Raw genomic sequence first — 17520 nt, forward strand, 5'->3', positions numbered from 1 at the left:
GTCCAAGGGGTACCCAGCCTCTCACCCGAACTCAGAGATAGGCTTTGGCTCACCCGCAACCCTAATGTGTACAAGCAGCAGAGAAAATTGATGCAGCCCAATTAAAAGAGATGTCTGTTCCATCTGTACGCAGGGTGCACACATCTGTTTGTTGGCTAACTGCAGCATGCCCAGTTTTAAATGTTAGGCTTTTTGTAAATCCCAACGGGCAGCATCAGTCCGTGTCTAAATGTAAATAAAAAGAACAAGATAAAGTGAGGATGGACTCACCCTCTGCAGGGTCACTGTGTACTGCTCCCAGACCGTCTCCTCCATAACCGGGTTCTGGAAAGAGGAAGGCAAGATTAACATCAGTGATTTCATTTCACTGTACTGTTTAAAAATGAAATACGTGATGTAATGACAAAGGCACTTCATTAGTCTGTTCCGTTACACAACCACAAGCTCTTAAAACAATGAGTTGTCTGCAGAGATGCATCAGGGCTGACTTTTAAATTGTGATATTACTCAGGGCTGATTTTTAAATTGTGATATTACTCAAGACTTTATTATACGTCTATCGATTTAGTTTTATTCTTTTTCAGTCCATGACAAATTGATAATGCAAGTGTCACAAAGGGTTTTCTAAAGAACAACAAAGACAATCAATATGAAGACTAAATAATTACCGTATACATTAAATGTGAGAATTGAAACAAACAAGAAAAACACCGTTGCATTTTGAGAAGCTGGACAACAGTAATTGGAGCACAAGTCACTGATACATTATCGCTTTGGCATCATATAAACTCATCATTAAAAAAACAACAGTTTGTACACATCATGTGCAAAATTTAGGAACAACAGATTTTGCAAATCACTTCTAAGTTATATTTGAACCTAGCAAAATCAATGATTTGATGTAAAACCTGACACCATTCAATTAACCTTCTTAACTACACTACCATAGTACTCTACATTGCATGAATTCACCTGTTTCCATAACCAAAAGACTAACAGAGCAAAAACGGATAAAAGTTAGCCATTTTACTCAAAACACTCACGAGTCCCTGCAGGATGCGTATGGTTTTGACGGCGTGGGCCCATTTCCTGTGTAGGCTGAGAACAGTCTTCATTTCTAGCACTCTCCTTCTCTTCCTCTCGGTGTCTTGGCCTGATCACCGCCAGCGGTGCTCTGGCAAACTGATGTGCGCCACAGACTCCTCTCCTTGGCCACAGCTGCACAACCACCAGCTGCTCTCTCCCTGCATCTGCCTGCCTGCCTTTGACGTAAGCGTGATTCTGCTGGCCTACATTCAGCACAAATCCCAGTGTTGGTAGGATGTGTAAACATACAGCCCAACCAACGCCTGTATGGTGGGTGGTGATTAACCTTCTGAGTGCGCATGAGCATCCCAACAACAAACCAACATTTCTTTAGTTAGATTTTTTGCTACAGATAAAATAATAGCCAAAGTTTTAGAGCACCAAACCAACACGAGAGAATGACAGTTGAAATTGGAAGCAAGAGATGTGGTAGGGTTACAAAAAAAAAAAGAAAAAAAAAAGTAACCTACGAGGAAATTTGCTCAGTGACATTACAGGACTTGGCATTAACAATCATCATGACCCACTTTTCTGATCATTTAGCCAACAAGGGAACAAACAGTAGCAGGGAAACCATGCGAATTATAGAGATGAAACTATTTCATGTCATTGTATAGTGAGTCGGCAGTCTCTATAAGTTTTTGCCAAATCTGAAGTGTTATTCATTGACTTGACTCATTTTATTTTAACTTTGCCTGCGATGTAGGCTATTCGCCGGCCTACCCATAATGCACCGCGCTACCGAGATGCACACTTCGCTTATAGTCACATGAACCATGGTCTTCACCGAAGACGGCTACTAGGTTAATTGTAACCCCTCAGGCTCTTCTTTTCAGTGATATTGTTAATGTACCAAACTAACAACATTACAGTTAAGTAGCCCTGTGTAGGGGTTTGTATCTTCTACTTATATGACAAACATCAATTTGTGGCTTGTTTATTACCATGGTGACAAGTACAATATACACAATCTTATTACGTCCATAACACTTATTATCCAGAATATTAACTCATTTGTTCCCAAAAACGTATAAATACGTTGTATTTTAAATATTACAATACTACCAATGACGTATTTAACCTTTTTTTTTTTTGCTAGAGCATACAGAAGGCTTTGATGCAGCCTCTGAACTGAAGAGAATGCTTGAAGCAATGGTAGTTATTACAAAAAAGGCCAGCAGGTGGCAGCAGAGTATAGGAGATCAACCAGAGCCATGTTGCAACAACCTGTTTTCCCCACTGTTTTAAAAAGATTTGTAATATGATGATGAAACTTTGCTATATTCGAATGCTAATTGCTGCAAAACAGAAACAGATAGAAACATACTTTTTTTTCCTGATGAAAGAAGAGACTCTAATCTTTCTTTTTGTTATTGTAGTAATAGAACACAATATTCTGTGGGCCTTGCAAAATCAGTCAAAATCCAGTAAAACATCCAGGAGCGAAGGGGGGTGCTTTAGTGAAAATGGCTGGAGTGAAGGAGTTATTTAAAAAAAAAAAAAAAAATCACAGGTGAAATTGCTCAACTTGAAAACAAAATAAGATTAAAACAAAAATACAAAAAAATTCCCACTCATCATATCATTACTCCTCTCACAGTCGACCAGAGAAAAAAACCCCGTATTTGTACAGTGGACAACTGCATTACCGCAACGTACATATTAAGTGTCGGAGGAGAGGAGTCCAAAGATTTGTAGCATAGTTTCACAAACTTTTGTCCTGATTTCTTTGCACTCATCCTAATTACTTGGAGTTCATCTTTAATCTGCAAACAAACAAACAAATAAATAAATAATCCCACACTTTTCCGCTAGTCCTTTGTAATGGGTCAGAGTGTATCATTTAGTGCAATCTAGTGGTGAACTAATAGAATGCATCGACCTAAGTTCACTTTGCATTTTGAAGCAGGCACACTACTGTGCCTCAGAGAGACCAAGTATACGGAGCAGAAAGATGGCAGTATATAACTAGCGATTAATAGACCTACAATTATATTTTTAAAAATGTATGTTGATGTGACAGAACTTACTTTTTGCATATTATTGAAAGGAATAGTTTTTTTTGTTTTTTTAGAATGAACATTGAAAAATTTTACACACTGTCCCTGTAACACCTTTAAGACGTGCCTGACATCTTTTGCTGTCTTGTGTCAATTCTTCTTCACGTCTTCCAACTGTTTGCATCTTCCTTTTTTTGTTTGTTTGAGGTTTCTGTGTGCACCAAATGGGAAAAATTGAAAAATCGCAACTACTGTACTTTCACAGAAAATAAATACCATGATATTGGAAAATACAATTTGAAATGGTAATAGTACATATCGGAAATGTTATCGATTAGGGATTAGGGTTTGCCAACAGGAAAAGAAATATGATCACTTTTGATTGCGGTGTTGTGAAATTGTGAATGAAAACTATCAATTTTAACTCATGACATAATCCTTGCGAGACAAAGCTTGATACGAGTAATTGGAGTGTGCACTGTTCAACATGAAATGGGAAAATTACACATTTGGGATTTTATAAAATGGTGCATGACTACATAAATGATAGACTAGTTTGAGCACGACAGAGTGAAAACAAAGACGAGAAATAAAGAATAAATCAGCATAATTTCCAAGTTTCAATGTTTTGATTTTAACACAACTTTGCACTTGTATGCTATTGTAAAAACAATAGATTGAAACACCACGCCTACAATACAACTGAAATGAAGTTCACTCCGAAGCAGCCACAAAGAAACTACAAGATGAAGTTCAAATGAATAAGCAGCATGCCACCCGAAAGCTTTTGGCAAATGGTTCAATCAGACACATTTCTACTATGATGTGATACGATTGTGTTGGCTACCAGCAGGCTGGCTTGCAGGATAAGCAGTAGTTTCCCGAGTTTAGACCATTATATAACACAACAATTTCCTCCAATAAGGGGGAAGCTGAGGGAAGAGTCCAAGTACAGGGTCACCCTTTTAAAGACAATAGAGTATTATATAGGAACTTATTCTGCACGTATGCAAAACCACATACAACAGTTTTATTCCAAACAAGCAATCTAGGTCTTAGCCTCTGGTTGTGTAAAATGATTACAGAAATAGTCCAGCACGGCAACGCACATCTGAACAATGGATAACAATTTGAGAAACTAGCATTTCAATATTCACTCTAATGTAAATCTGAACACTTCATGAGAGGCTCTTGTCTATTAAATCAGTTGGCTGTTCGTTCCTTCCAAGCAAAAGCATTGCTTTCTCAAGGCCTGTGTGACACATTTTTGTTTTGTAACAACTATATAAATTGTAGCAAATTCTTGCTACAAGTATGTTGGAATTACCGGTACATGTAAATTCTTCTAACCCTCAAAAACAATACCATATATCTTGACTAATGAAAATGTAAGTAGATGTCCAGGGACCACTATGGGTATGACGGTGCATTTTCAATGCATCCCGTTACATAAACAAAGTCATCAGCATCTTCAAGTGCAAGCAAGCACTTTTGATAAGGCTTTGACCAAGACTGGGTATAACATCTTATCACACAATTATTGTTGTTTTATGTACAACCTCAACAATGGATACAAAATAAATTGTGTAGAAAATATTGTCCGAGGCTGCCCCTTGCTGGTGACACCGCGTAGGGCAAGGAGAGATGCTAGTCGTGACATGAGTTAAAACAACTAAACCATCGCTTTTGGAAATGTGTAATGTAACCACTAACCTTTAATTTGCCCTGAACTACAAATACTAGGAAGGATTACTCAAATTGAACTAATGTATTTAACAGACCATTACATGCCGGCCTCTTAGGAGATTATCAACGATTAAACACAACCCAAATGTTAGAACATTAGCAGCAAGTTAGCACTGCTTAAAAATACCCAAGTGTTGTACATTAGACTACTCACTCACAATCGACACAGCAGGTGCAACAACGCCCAGTATGACTTTGCGTTTCCTTCCGATTACATGCTGTATGACAACGCTACCGTAATACACTAGTAGTAGGCCTATCTGTAAACATAAGTGCATCTGTACTTTAAAACGAACACCACGGATAGATGTAGTACTTACACTGAAATAATGAGTAGCATATCTGCCCAAGGAGAGCAGACCCCCTCCATTCACAGGCATCACGCACTTAGCAATGGCTCAAGATTTTCGAAACAGCAGACTCCCTCACAATTCTACGCGTTCTAAGGCGAACGGATTTCAGTCTTAAAACCTGAAAAATGGCCTTCCCGAGTTACATTCTGGGATTAAAATAACTAAAAGAAAGAAAAAAGTTCGCATCTGTGCAAAAAGTAGCACCCACCGAGTACGCTTGGCTCGGGACAGATCATACCAAATGGCGCGAGTGAGGGGGTAATACCAAATTACAAAGTTAAAGGTCCATTGTGTCAACTACCTCAATGTTATGTTTTTCGTCGCTGTCCTCTTGTAAATTAATATAAATTAAAATGATTGCCATACATTTATGAACACCGTATAATCTATGAAAAAGTGCGTAAGGTGCTGAAGAGTACAATACCCCGTGATGGATCAGTCCAGATTCGCATTGATTTAAAGTTAACCTGCTGTGAGCCTTTCAGACAAGCAACACAAACAAGCAATATTATACAATACACATACATACACAATGAGCACCCGAAGGCAGTTGATTATACAGTATAGTGTATTCTACCTATCTTTAGAAAGAAATACAAACAAAATATTTTATTGTTGAATGACAATTTGATGAACATTACTGTAACAGAGTACACAACTATGTCATTTTGGATCTTAATTGCATTCGGATTTGATTGACTTACTGCGGTGTATGCCACAAGAACATGAATGAGGAGACTCAGAACAACCCAGTTCCACATTAAGGCAACAATATTTGGACGAAGTTAAGGTCATCCAAACTCTGTCCAAGTCAGACAGTCCAAGAAAAATAACAAAGAGCCATTGAATAAAAGCTCACAATGGTATGTGTGGAACGGGTTCAGAACTATGTGAAAAATGTAAAGTTACTATCCATGAGTTAATGACATATCTCCCTGGGAAAAAATAGCGCTGCCCCACAATAACCTAATTTGTTACATTGTATGTGTTTGTGTTCCATTATTTGAGTATTATCTTCAGCACAAGGCTAAGTACACACAAAATATTTTTTTTCTCTCATGACAAATGTTATGTTTCTTATCGCATATTTTACATTGTTTAACAATTCACCACTCAGAGGAATTCAATTAGTCCACTCTAACGAAGATCAGCTTCTCGGGCCTCAATAATTACCGTAGTCAGACAGTGAAAAGTCCGGACAGAGGCATGTCTCTTGTTTAATTATCATCATGCATGCTGGAGACGCCACGTATGAGTATTTGTGTTCAAATAAAGGGAGAGAAGTCAAGGACATACTGAATCACACACGCTAACTCTAATTCCAAGCAGTGTGCCAGAAACTAGAGGAGGCTTTGTTTATTTTTGGAACAAGTAAAAAAGAAAAACAAACCAATGCACGTATCTCTTAGCTTGTCATTTGATGGGATTATTTAAAAAAAAATGTTTCATAACATCATTTTTTTACATCTACACAGTAGAGGAGAAAAACACGGAGCTGAACTTGATGCACGTGTCAGATCGCAAAGGTTGATGAGGAATGGGAGACAATATTTGAACATCGTTCAAGAATGTGGTTTTATGGCATAAACTTAAAGGGAAAGTCAAAGTGAAAATCGTTATGTTCTATGAGCTCCCATTATTCTAAACATGGTCTTGTGATTAATATTGTGTTAGTGAAATATGAATTTTTGTCCATCTCAGGGGGTGGCCATCTTGCCACTTCCTGTTGACTGAAAATGACATCACAGTGCTTAAGGGCTCATTTTTACAAACATCACATGAACAAACACAGAATACAAACAGGTTCATAACGGTCGTTACCTGAGCCCATAGGCACAATGTTGTCATTTTCAGTCAAGAGCAAGTGGCAAAATGGCCACCCTCGGAGATGGATAAAACCAGGTGGATTCTTCTACTTAATTCATCTTCCACAAACACAATGTTATCAGAATGCCTTGTTTAGACTGGTGACATTGACTTCCCCTTTAATACCACACAAGCATCCATTTGAGTCACACCACCCACATTTTGCCCCATTTGACATGACGTACCATCATAATAGCCGAAAAGCTGCGTGAAGACAGGCGACGAAGATACAAGTAATGGGCTTCTCGGGACCAGCAGAATTTGCGGTTGGACTTAAAAAGAGCAGCAGTCTGGTCAGATCCAGGCTGATCCCTGTGAGAGAAAAACACATGACATAACTATGATTTACAATTTTACACATAATACAAAATTAATTAATACAAAATAAAAATTAAATTGTATACTATCATTACTATAATTACACACAAACTAAAATGGACGTTGTTAAATACAATCAACAGTCACAAATAACCACCACTGAAACACCAGTTTGGTGAATATGAGTTAATCCATCTTAAGGTGACCTTTTGTCACTTGCCGTTGACTTAAAATAAAGTCACAGCTGCTCAGGGTTCAGGTAGCGACCGATCACAGCTCACCTGGTTTCTTTAGCTGAGCTGTAATTGGTCATTACCTGAGCGCCGGCCAAGTGTGATGCCATTTTCAGGGGGACAGCAAGTGGAAAAATGATTTTGTTGCTTAACTCATTTTACACAAACACAATATTAATCAGAATGCCATGTTTAGACTAGTAGGAGACCATAAAACATATTAGTATAAAGAACCTTTTTGGGTTGATTTCCCATTTAAACTACCTGGTTGCGAAGTAAAAGAGAAGAGCTAGTTGAATGCACCTTGTGTCCATCAAGACTTCAACGTTTACACTCCCATTAGCGGCTAATTGCTCATGCCTGAGACTTGTGCCGTATCACACAATGATGGCGTAATTAACTAGCAGTGTCTTGGCGTCCTTAGTTTTAGCAATCACATCTGATTTTGGCACTGTTAAGTATGCCACGTTTGTGGTAAATTGGTTGCAATGTCGATCGCTGCTGTCGTCAACCTTTTCACTATCCATGTGGTGAAACGCTGCATGGCTGCACTCCTCCCTTGCAGCCTCCACCTGCTTTAATTAGAAATTTGAATTGCCCGGCATTCCTAAATCGTAGCCGTCACTCCTGAGCGAATGTAATGGAAACCCTGGTTAACGTTAATATGGAAAGGAAATAAAAGAAAAACACCTGGCATAGATGTGGTAGTGAATACTTGAGGGAATTTTCCTGTATGGTTTTGGGTGGTAGAATCCAAATTAAATATTTTGTGTTCTTATCATAGGTTGATAAGATTCTGCTTTTACAAAGCTAACAGCGGATACTTTTGAGTGGCATGAAAAGGTAGTTGTGGACTGCAGTGCTCAGAAAAGGATTATGGTGGTCAGAAGCCACTCTGTTTGGACCTGGAGTCAATATTTGTAAAACGAATAAGTACACAGTATAAGTACAGAAGAGATGGAATGAACATACCTGTTTAAAAAGTGGAAGAACACAAGTTTTAAACAGCACGTAATATGACACCTGAGCAAATCTACGATAACTCAAACTTGTCAAATAGCTGTTTTTTACGCCACAGCTGATCGTTTCATATTTGAATATAAAAAAAACAAACCGAAAATATACCTTCTAGCAAATAGCAACCCATAAATTCCTTGCTGAAAAATACCCACAGCTACATTAAAACAAGCTTCAAGAAACAAACCAAGTTTTCAGGAAGACATACACTGCCCTCCAAAATGAACACTGGAAGCAATATTTTTGCTGTAAATTGAAAACAATTGAGGTTGACAACAAATATGAATAATGACAACATTTCAGCACTTTGTTTTCAGGTATTTACATCTAATTCTGGTACACAACTTAAATAATAGAACTAGAATATGTAACAAAAGGAACGTGGAATTTTTAGGTAAGCGCATAGCCTATTGCAGCCGGATACATTCAATTGAAAGGAATTACTTTTTACTAGTAACAAATCTTTGATGACTGCAGTCTGTTTTCAATCGCAGTAGCTACCAGTGATCTGCATATCCAATGAAAACAGGTCCAAACTTGTGTGCTCCCATTTGAGCTGAAACTAGGGTGATCTGATCTTATGCTATCCAATAACCAACATGATTTGAGTCTGATACTGCAGCATTGTGTTGTGGGTGAGGCGAGCAGAATGCATGATAGAACCTGCTGCCCTTCCACAAACAAACTTATCCAAGTATGAGGAAAGGCTAGGCTTCTGTAACTAAAGTGCTTGTGGGAGAAGCATAAAAATGTAAAAAGCTAGATCACTTTGTTTGTATGTTACTACAACTCATAGAAAGCTTCAAACATGCTTGTTTGTTTAAATGTCAATTCTTTTAATTTCAATACGACTCCACACATGAATCTGGGCCATCTTACAGTTGCGGTCTACAATTGGCAAATTGGCTAATGTTGGAGGATACTATAGCCTTCCATAATACTACATATAACTTATATATACCGGTACTTTTGTTGCTTAAAAGCAAGTACTTCTGTACAAGTACTTTTATTGTCAAGAAATAGCTTAATGTCACCATTGCTGTTTGAAACATATTGTAGTGAATTGGAGCTCGGCATAGATGGGTGGGGGTGATTTTTGGCACCACTATAATTGAGTTTTTGTGTGATGTGGTAGGCTGTGTTTCTAGATTAATTTTGTTTCTGGCGCAATTAATTCGGGGCATAGTACTGGTAATCGTTTTATAATCACATAGACTACTGATTACAATTTAGGTGAAAATCAAATACACAATAATTTCTCCCCAAATATAATGCAATCGCGAGTCAACCTTCATGGATTCATGGGTTGGTTGACAGTTCAACAGCGCGAAACAAGTCAATGCACTTACCAGTCACCATTAACCAACCTTTTTTTGCTCAGTCCGGTAGTTATTGGAGTTAATTTATTACTACAAGTACAAACTAATTCATGTTGTGTAGCTTTTTTTAACACATTCAAAAATGTATTACTACAAGTACAAACTAACTCACGTTGTGTAGCTTTTTTGACTCATTTACGTAAATTCCTTTGACCGGCTGGCTCAGTGTTTTAAGATGTCTCCATTTTTTGACTTGTTCAAAAAGGTGCTACCTTGGAGCATTTTAAATACAGGCACATCTGAACTTAGTAAGCTATGTGTGTTGAATGCGTTAATACAGACGTGTCAAAATAGGTGGAGATATACATGAATGTTTACAAGAAACTCAACGAATTGACATGCTTTGTCAATTCTGTCTTTTTGCCCATTATACATATGGCTGTAGGATGGAGTTTATTACCATTGTTAGCTGTCATATGGCACAAGCTCCCCTGTGTTAATCTGGCAGCTAATGCTACAAAAGTAAGCACTTTATGACGGGCTTTTGGCTTCTTCCATATTCCAGTCAACTGCAATGTTGTAACACTGAGGTTGCGAGTGATGGTGTGTGTCTCTTCCGTAGTAATCTAGGATGTGTTGAGATAACATTTCTTTGTAGCGCATTGCCACTGACTGGTTGAACAGGAAAAACAAACTTTCTTTCAGTGCTAGAGTCTTAATTTAGTTATTAGTATAGTATAATTATGAGTCGAAAGTCACTAATTACAAGCCTCAGATGTTAAAACATTTGCAAGGCAAGGCAAGTTTATTTGTATAGCACATTTCATACACAAGGCAACTCAATGTGCTTTGTACAACATACATACACTACAGTACGTTAACATTTACTTGCATGTCAAAAGACACAAAGTACTGGAACTCACCCAGGGGGTCTCCACAGTTTCCTGCCCGGTGGAAGAAGCTCTCGTTTGTTCAAGGGTACGATTCCCATTGCTGCCTGCATGATCGTAATGAACTTCTTAAACTTCATCTTCTAATACTCCTCCAATGCAGAGAGCATCACACAGATCGCCTCATCGATTAGCGGTGTCCCATTTTCTAACAAAGACCAGAATCATCTCCACATGCTTTCTCATCTTCTTCTGCATTGCAAAAACTCTCAACTCCTTCTTGCTGCTTCAACGCATTAAAGTGCCTCTATGCCAAATAGCCTCAAAACAGCGATGTTGCCGTGGCGTGACTACTACGAGTACCGTCCCCGACCGCACAGTCTGACAGATGTCCTTTTGGCTTCTCCCAGTGATGAAGGATCAAAGGAAAACAAACGGCCACGTTCCTGCCAGGCGGTGGGCCGGCCGAGAGAGGATGACAGCACGTCACTCTTACATAATTGTGGAGCTTCTCTGAATATTAGACTAATGAAAACACAGCTTCTGCCATCACAGAGGCTGCTGCCGTAGGGATAACTGTGGAATTAAGCCCTTGACAGATCATGCATGCTCCCCGCCCCCTTCTCCTCTAATCCCTCAACCAGGCTAAGTCTTCTCACCATTTATACCCAGACTGAACCATACTACCTCACACTCGCACCCACACACACCCCTCAACTAGGGTTGACCCTGTATAGTGGGTTAACTCAGGACAGAACTTAATATTTCAGTGATTGAAATTGTAAATGCAAATTTCAATGAACAGGATGATATGATATGAGCATACAAAACACATTTTCACAGCATCAATAGGATTTTGTGAACATGATCATTATTTGTGAGCATTGAGCTGCATTTGAATATGCTGCCCACGCTATATTATGCGATCATCCAGCCAATGCAATTTCTACACAGTTTATCCTCACTAGAGTTGCAGGTAAGCTGGAGCCTAGTATCCCAGATGGCTTTTGGGAGGCGGGGAATATCCTGAAATGGTCGCCTGTCAGTTGCAGGGCAGATATGGACAAACAATCATTCACATTCACTAAACATGCAATTTAGAGTGTTCACTGAACCAAACATGCAACACGCAAACTCCATACAAGAAAGCCAGGGCCTGAATTCCAACCCTAAGCCTCAGAAAAGTGAGGAAGACATGCAAACCACTCAATCACCGTGCCACATCATAAGTGGTAGAGTTGTCATAAACAGTCAGAGACTACAAGCTACAAATGCCAGGCTTTTGTGATATGAAGAAGAAAAAAAAGAAACACAGTGTAAGTGTTTCCAAAGACTCCCCACCATTAATGTGACCAATAACCTCTTGAAAAATGTATCTTTTACAGAATAAAAGTAAAACAAAACAAATGATAACTGAGAGCAATCACAATCAATCTCATGATAAATGGGATTCAGCACACACCTTCCGCCATGTAAAGTGCTTCTGAACCTTGAAAAAAAGCTGAGATTGTCTGGTAGGCTTCTCCTGTCATTTCTGTAATCACATGTTAGAGCAGAAGCCATGGTTCACAGAGAGATTCCACAGCATCAGATAGACCTAAAACTTCACCGTATCAGTCACGGGAGAGACACAATGATTTTGAAAGCATATCACGGAACGCAATGCAGACAGGCATCATCAAGCAGAGAAAACAAGGCACAACGGTGACGCCACATCGACCGTACCAGAACATCCAGAACCAGTGACTAGATTGGACAGCCCGAACCACCCAAACTGTGACAACTTTTAGCCATGGATCACTTGGCTCCAGCATCAATGAACAACACAGCTAGCTACCTTAGAAGACTGATGTGACTTATTATGATCATCGACATTTTAAACACACCGTGGCGCACCGACTCCACACTCCATTGGTGTGTCGCTTTGCATGGTGTGAGCATATTACATATAAGCAGAGGAAAATACATTTTTTACTCCTTCAGTAGTGGCAAGACAAGAACAAACTATCATTATCATTCTGTTCTGAATCTCTCAAACTTTTAAAATTCGTCTGTGATGGATGGTCAATCTTTATGTTACATTTACATGCATATATACATACACGGTTATTTGCCCATTGGTCACAGCAATCACGTTCCAGGCTACTGGGGACAAAACAGGATAAACAACACAGCCAGTTGGGATGGACAAACGTGACTGTGCCTGATTGCCATGGATGCCTGGCCAGATTTTGAAACACTCAAAATAATTTGCAGTGGAAGTCATTCACAATGCAAATATGCTGGATCTGTAGTAAAACAGGATGAAACAACAAAACAAATCTGCAACTTTTCCCTGGGTCAGCAGCTGACTGAAGGCCATCATGCCCTGGGAGCGTTGATGTAAACAAATAATATCCTCTTGATTTTTTTGTCGTCAGCCATTGCAAACTCGGGCCAGGATTTATGTTCCAGGAGCTTGGATGTCATGATGACAGTGCCATGGGAGCTACTGCAGCTTTCAGAAATCCTTGCTTATACGCATACTACGAGCACAGCAGGGAGGCAGGGAAATAACGAGCAGCTATTTTTAAAAACGATTGGGTAACAAGAGCACAAAAGCAGAAAGAAAAAAAAAAAAAAAAGATATAGTGCAATATTTGCCAGGATGAGTACAGGGTGGGTGTGATTTTAAATGCCACATGGAGGAACATGTGCACACCTGATGTCAATAATCCATAACGTGGTTTGCAAAATAATTTTGCAATATATCGTATGTAATTATTATTTTGTAAAACATGAATAACCTCACTATGGGAAAGGTCACAAGAAGGATTAAACAGTAAATGCCAGCACTCAATTTAATAACAAGCAGGTGAAATGTCAATATTTAGCATGATGTCATTAGTAAACCAGCTGCAAGTAAGCCGAAGGACTGACGCAAGTGAAGCGATCTAACAGCAGGATGGTGGGTTGCCTCTGGACAAAACAGTGGTTTGTTGTTATTTGTAGATTGAACCCTGTGGCTCGGGGGGCAGCAGTAAACACAAAATCACAGAACTGTTGTTGAGCTGCACGAAACCAAAAATTTGTGTGCAGTATATAATCAAATATGTCAGCCTCCAAAAGGGATGTCACATAGATTAGCAAGTGCATTTCGCTCTGTGTTGCATTTGCATGTGGAAAGCGGCCTCGGTTTGCGATAAACACTGCAGCTTTAGGGTCAAAATTGGGGCAAGCGTACACGTTATGATTACACGAGCTGCATCTCATACAACCAGTCATCGTCACCATGCTTTTACATAAGCATTTTGTTTCTCTGTCCCAACAGGCTATTACTAAGGCCCAAGGCCATTATGCAATGTCCATATGCAATGCATGTGCGAGCCAGATGGAGTGACAAATACCACTCACAAATCTCTGATGTGTGTTGTGTTGAGAAATCGAGGCAGCCATAGTCCTCACGTGCATATCAAACACAAGTGAAATGACAAAATAGATAAAAATAAAACAAATTAAAAAAAAGTATTACAAATATAGTAACAATTTGCAAGGAAGGGATGCTGTCATAAATCAAGATAAGTTATCTTATCATTTTGCAAATGACTGCCAGCACATCAAGGCATTAACAATGGACGCCAGTTGGTGTGTCCCTCCTGATTGACTCCAGTTCCAAACAGCATTCAACAAAGGGAAAAGCATAAAAGTGCTGCCTGCCCGTCACGTCAATGAAAGCGCAAATGTCATACAGGGGTAGAATGATGATGAAGTACCAGGCTTACCATTGTGCAATATACTGTATAGTCGCAGTTTTTCTTTTTAAAGACTGTATAGTAGGGCAGGGCTATAAACAAATTAATTCAATTAATCGTCATTTAAAAAAATGAAATCATTGAAAATTTGCAAAATCGTGAAATTGAATTTTCTCTTCTGGGTTATCAAAGGCTGTTGTTTTCATGTTCTATAACATACAAATGTTATTGTGAGTTGTAATTTTTGCACAAGTGACAGAATGCTGGATGGGTAGTTTACAATAGCTACCAACTACTTAATTGAGACATTTAAGCACAAACTACAAATGTTAAGATGATGTTAAAACTGATTTAGAATCAGCATACATTGTTGTTGTCTGAACATTTTGCACAGCAACTATTTTTTAATAAATAACACAATTAAATAGATGTTTGTTGGGTTTATTACATTAAAATCGCAATTGTCCTGAATGACTGGGGGTGTGGGGGGTTGTGACTGGGGGTTAGGGGGTGGGGGAAAATAAATAAATAAATAAAAAAAAATAAAAAAATCGCAATTTTATTTTTTGTCCATATCACCCAGCCCTACCGTATAGTGCGTGGCGATGATTCATTTTATTCAAACATACTGTCACGACTCACTATGGGGTTTTTTTCAAGGCCACAAACATTCGCCAACCGTTTTAAAGATTTTTCTTGGCAACTGTGTAGGGAACATGACCCCCACCCCCACCCGTACTCGAATGTAGTGTAATTACACATTCACTACAGTAGGTGGCAGTAGCACTCTTGTTGTAATAGAGGGAGCAAGTAGTAGCAACTCCTCTGCGGGTTGGGGTTGCAGGGAGCAGAAGAAATGTTTGCGTTGTTCTTGTTTACTGCAAACTGATGTTTGTTTATGTACAGCACTTTGTATACAGCAATGACCGTTCTTAAAGCACTTTAGAAATAAAGTTGAGTTGAGTTGAATTAATGAAGCCAAGCTATAAACTATTCCAGGCCATTAAGTTAAGTTTTATTTACGCTTGTATTCGCACATAGTTAGATGGTAAGCGATGTTTAAATTGTGTAAGGACTGGAGTTGTTTATTCCAGTTTAGGGTTTGGCCAAGTTTCTCTATTCTGTCAACTTTTTAGCCCACATTTTAGCACATAAGTAGATTGGAAAATGTGCAATAATTAAGGCATTTGATGAACAAATAATGTATCGTTGAAAGAGAGAATAATACAATTGTATCATATTTATGTGTGCCATTGTGTCTATTGTAGTGGCTGTTATGGTACATGAGAACCTGGTGGCATACTAGTTACCGGCCTAAGACCGATATTATAGAGTAACATTGGTGCTTATTATAATAGTTAATCACTAGGAACTAAAAGGAAGGGGGAGAACTAAAATTATGCTATGATACATGGGCGAGAGAAAATGTAAACAATGTGATTAATTAGTAGTTTCGCATTAACTAATTGAGAAAGACACACAGAGAGAGAGAAAAAACAGACTCGTGTGACATTTGCGTAACAAGAACCGATTCAATCTACAAAGAGATACAAGTTTGGAGAAAAAAAAATGCTATCTTACTACTAGAAGGAAGTAAGAGTTACCCAAATAAACTTTGAAAGCCCAACTAATCGAAACTATATACGTGAGGAGCGGTTCAATGTCCAAACACGTCTAGACCCACACATACAAGTGTCGACACAAAAGGGTACATACCTGGTAAAACGTCCCCAATTTCCTTTTCTCGGTGTCTCCAGAAAAAAATTAATCGAAAATACGGGTACTTGTAACAGATACAGCTGCAGATATGAGGGTAAACGAGACGTTTACCGTGTTGCTTAAATTTATTAGGTCCACATATGCGCCATTTCCTGTTTCTCGCAGGTATGTGGGCGTGGTTTAGCAGTAGGCAGGTGGTTGCTTGCACAGAAGTTTCAGTTAGGCAAAAAAAAAAAAGGTGACGTCATTTATAGTCATTCTGAGTCATTCATCCTGTCAAAATAATAAACTGAAAAAAAAGGCATGAACTGAATCACTATGATTTCGTGCAAATATCTAATTTCTCTCTCACTCTCTCTCTCTCGCTCTCTCGCTCTCTCTCTCTCTCTCTCTCGTTTTTTTTTTTTTTTTACTTACTTACTTACTTACTTACTGATCCAAAAGTTCAAAGCGTTTGAGGATGGTTAACCTCTTCTTCTGTCTGATGCTGAGCGCGGTCGTGGCCCACGAAACTATTAGTTTTTTTGTTTGTTTGTTTGTTTGTTTGTTTTTAACAAGGCTTCGCCTTTGTTGTTGGTGTGGGACTTCCTTCTGTTTTCAACGACAAGCCAAATTCAATATAGGCCTAACTATGAGGTATGTCAGGATGTTCTATTTATGTCTTTGTGAATAGGCCTATAAGGCAATTGTTTGAAAGGTAAATTTTTAAATACTGAGAGCAAAATATTGGAAAATAGCTTACATTACATGGGCTCACTGGCAGATGTTTGCATCCATCCATCCATCCATTTTCTTGACCGCTTATTCCTCACAAGGGTCACGGGGGCTGCTGGCGCCTATCTCAGCTGGCTCTGGGCAGTAGGCGGGGGACACCCTGGACTGGTTGCCAACCAATCGCAGGGCACACAGAGACGAACAACCATCATGTTTGCATCCATTAATCTAAATAGTTGGTATTTGGCTCATATGTAACAAACAAAATGAAAAGGTTCTACAACTTAAAGAAACAAAAACTATTTTAATTTACAAAATAAAATGGCCCCCCTCTCTCTCATTTCGACTGAGGTAACACTGTTATTCGTTAGTGGTATTGGACATGACTCTTACTGAAATAAAAATCCTCTGTACCTCAGTACCTGCCTCATACGCTGTACGACTGAGAGGATGTCAGGGGTCACCACCAACATGATGCACCAGGTCACCCGGAAGGATCACTTGAAATGCCCGCTGACCTGTTCTAAA

The 17520-nt window shown here is 38.9% G+C and overlaps 1 protein-coding gene across 9 annotated transcripts in view; it reads right to left on the reverse strand.

Annotated features, from left to right (window-relative positions):
• Positions 1-16444, reverse strand: part of tjp2a (tight junction protein 2a (zona occludens 2)) — a 41050-nt gene extending 24606 nt beyond the window's left edge. For 4 of the 9 annotated variants that reach the window (XM_077497919.1, XM_077497918.1, XM_077497916.1 and 1 more), the window contains exons 1-3: positions 10862-11400; positions 7237-7363; positions 271-324 (exon numbers count right to left, since the gene is read on the reverse strand). In XM_077497919.1, coding sequence (XP_077354045.1) covers positions 271-324; positions 7237-7363; positions 10862-10968 — 288 coding nt within the window. In that variant the 5' untranslated portion in view covers positions 10969-11400. Of the gene's footprint in view, positions 1-270; positions 325-1043; positions 1278-5152; positions 5412-7236; positions 7364-10861; positions 11401-16275 lie in introns of those variants that run through there. The other 5 variants (XM_077497924.1, XM_077497921.1, XM_077497923.1 and 2 more) reach the window with 4 other exon arrangements.
• Positions 16445-17520: the final 1076 nt, after the last annotated feature.

This window comes from Festucalex cinctus, chromosome 15 (genome assembly GCF_051991245.1).
Source record: "Festucalex cinctus isolate MCC-2025b chromosome 15, RoL_Fcin_1.0, whole genome shotgun sequence".
NCBI lineage: Eukaryota > Metazoa > Chordata > Actinopteri > Syngnathiformes > Syngnathidae > Festucalex > Festucalex cinctus.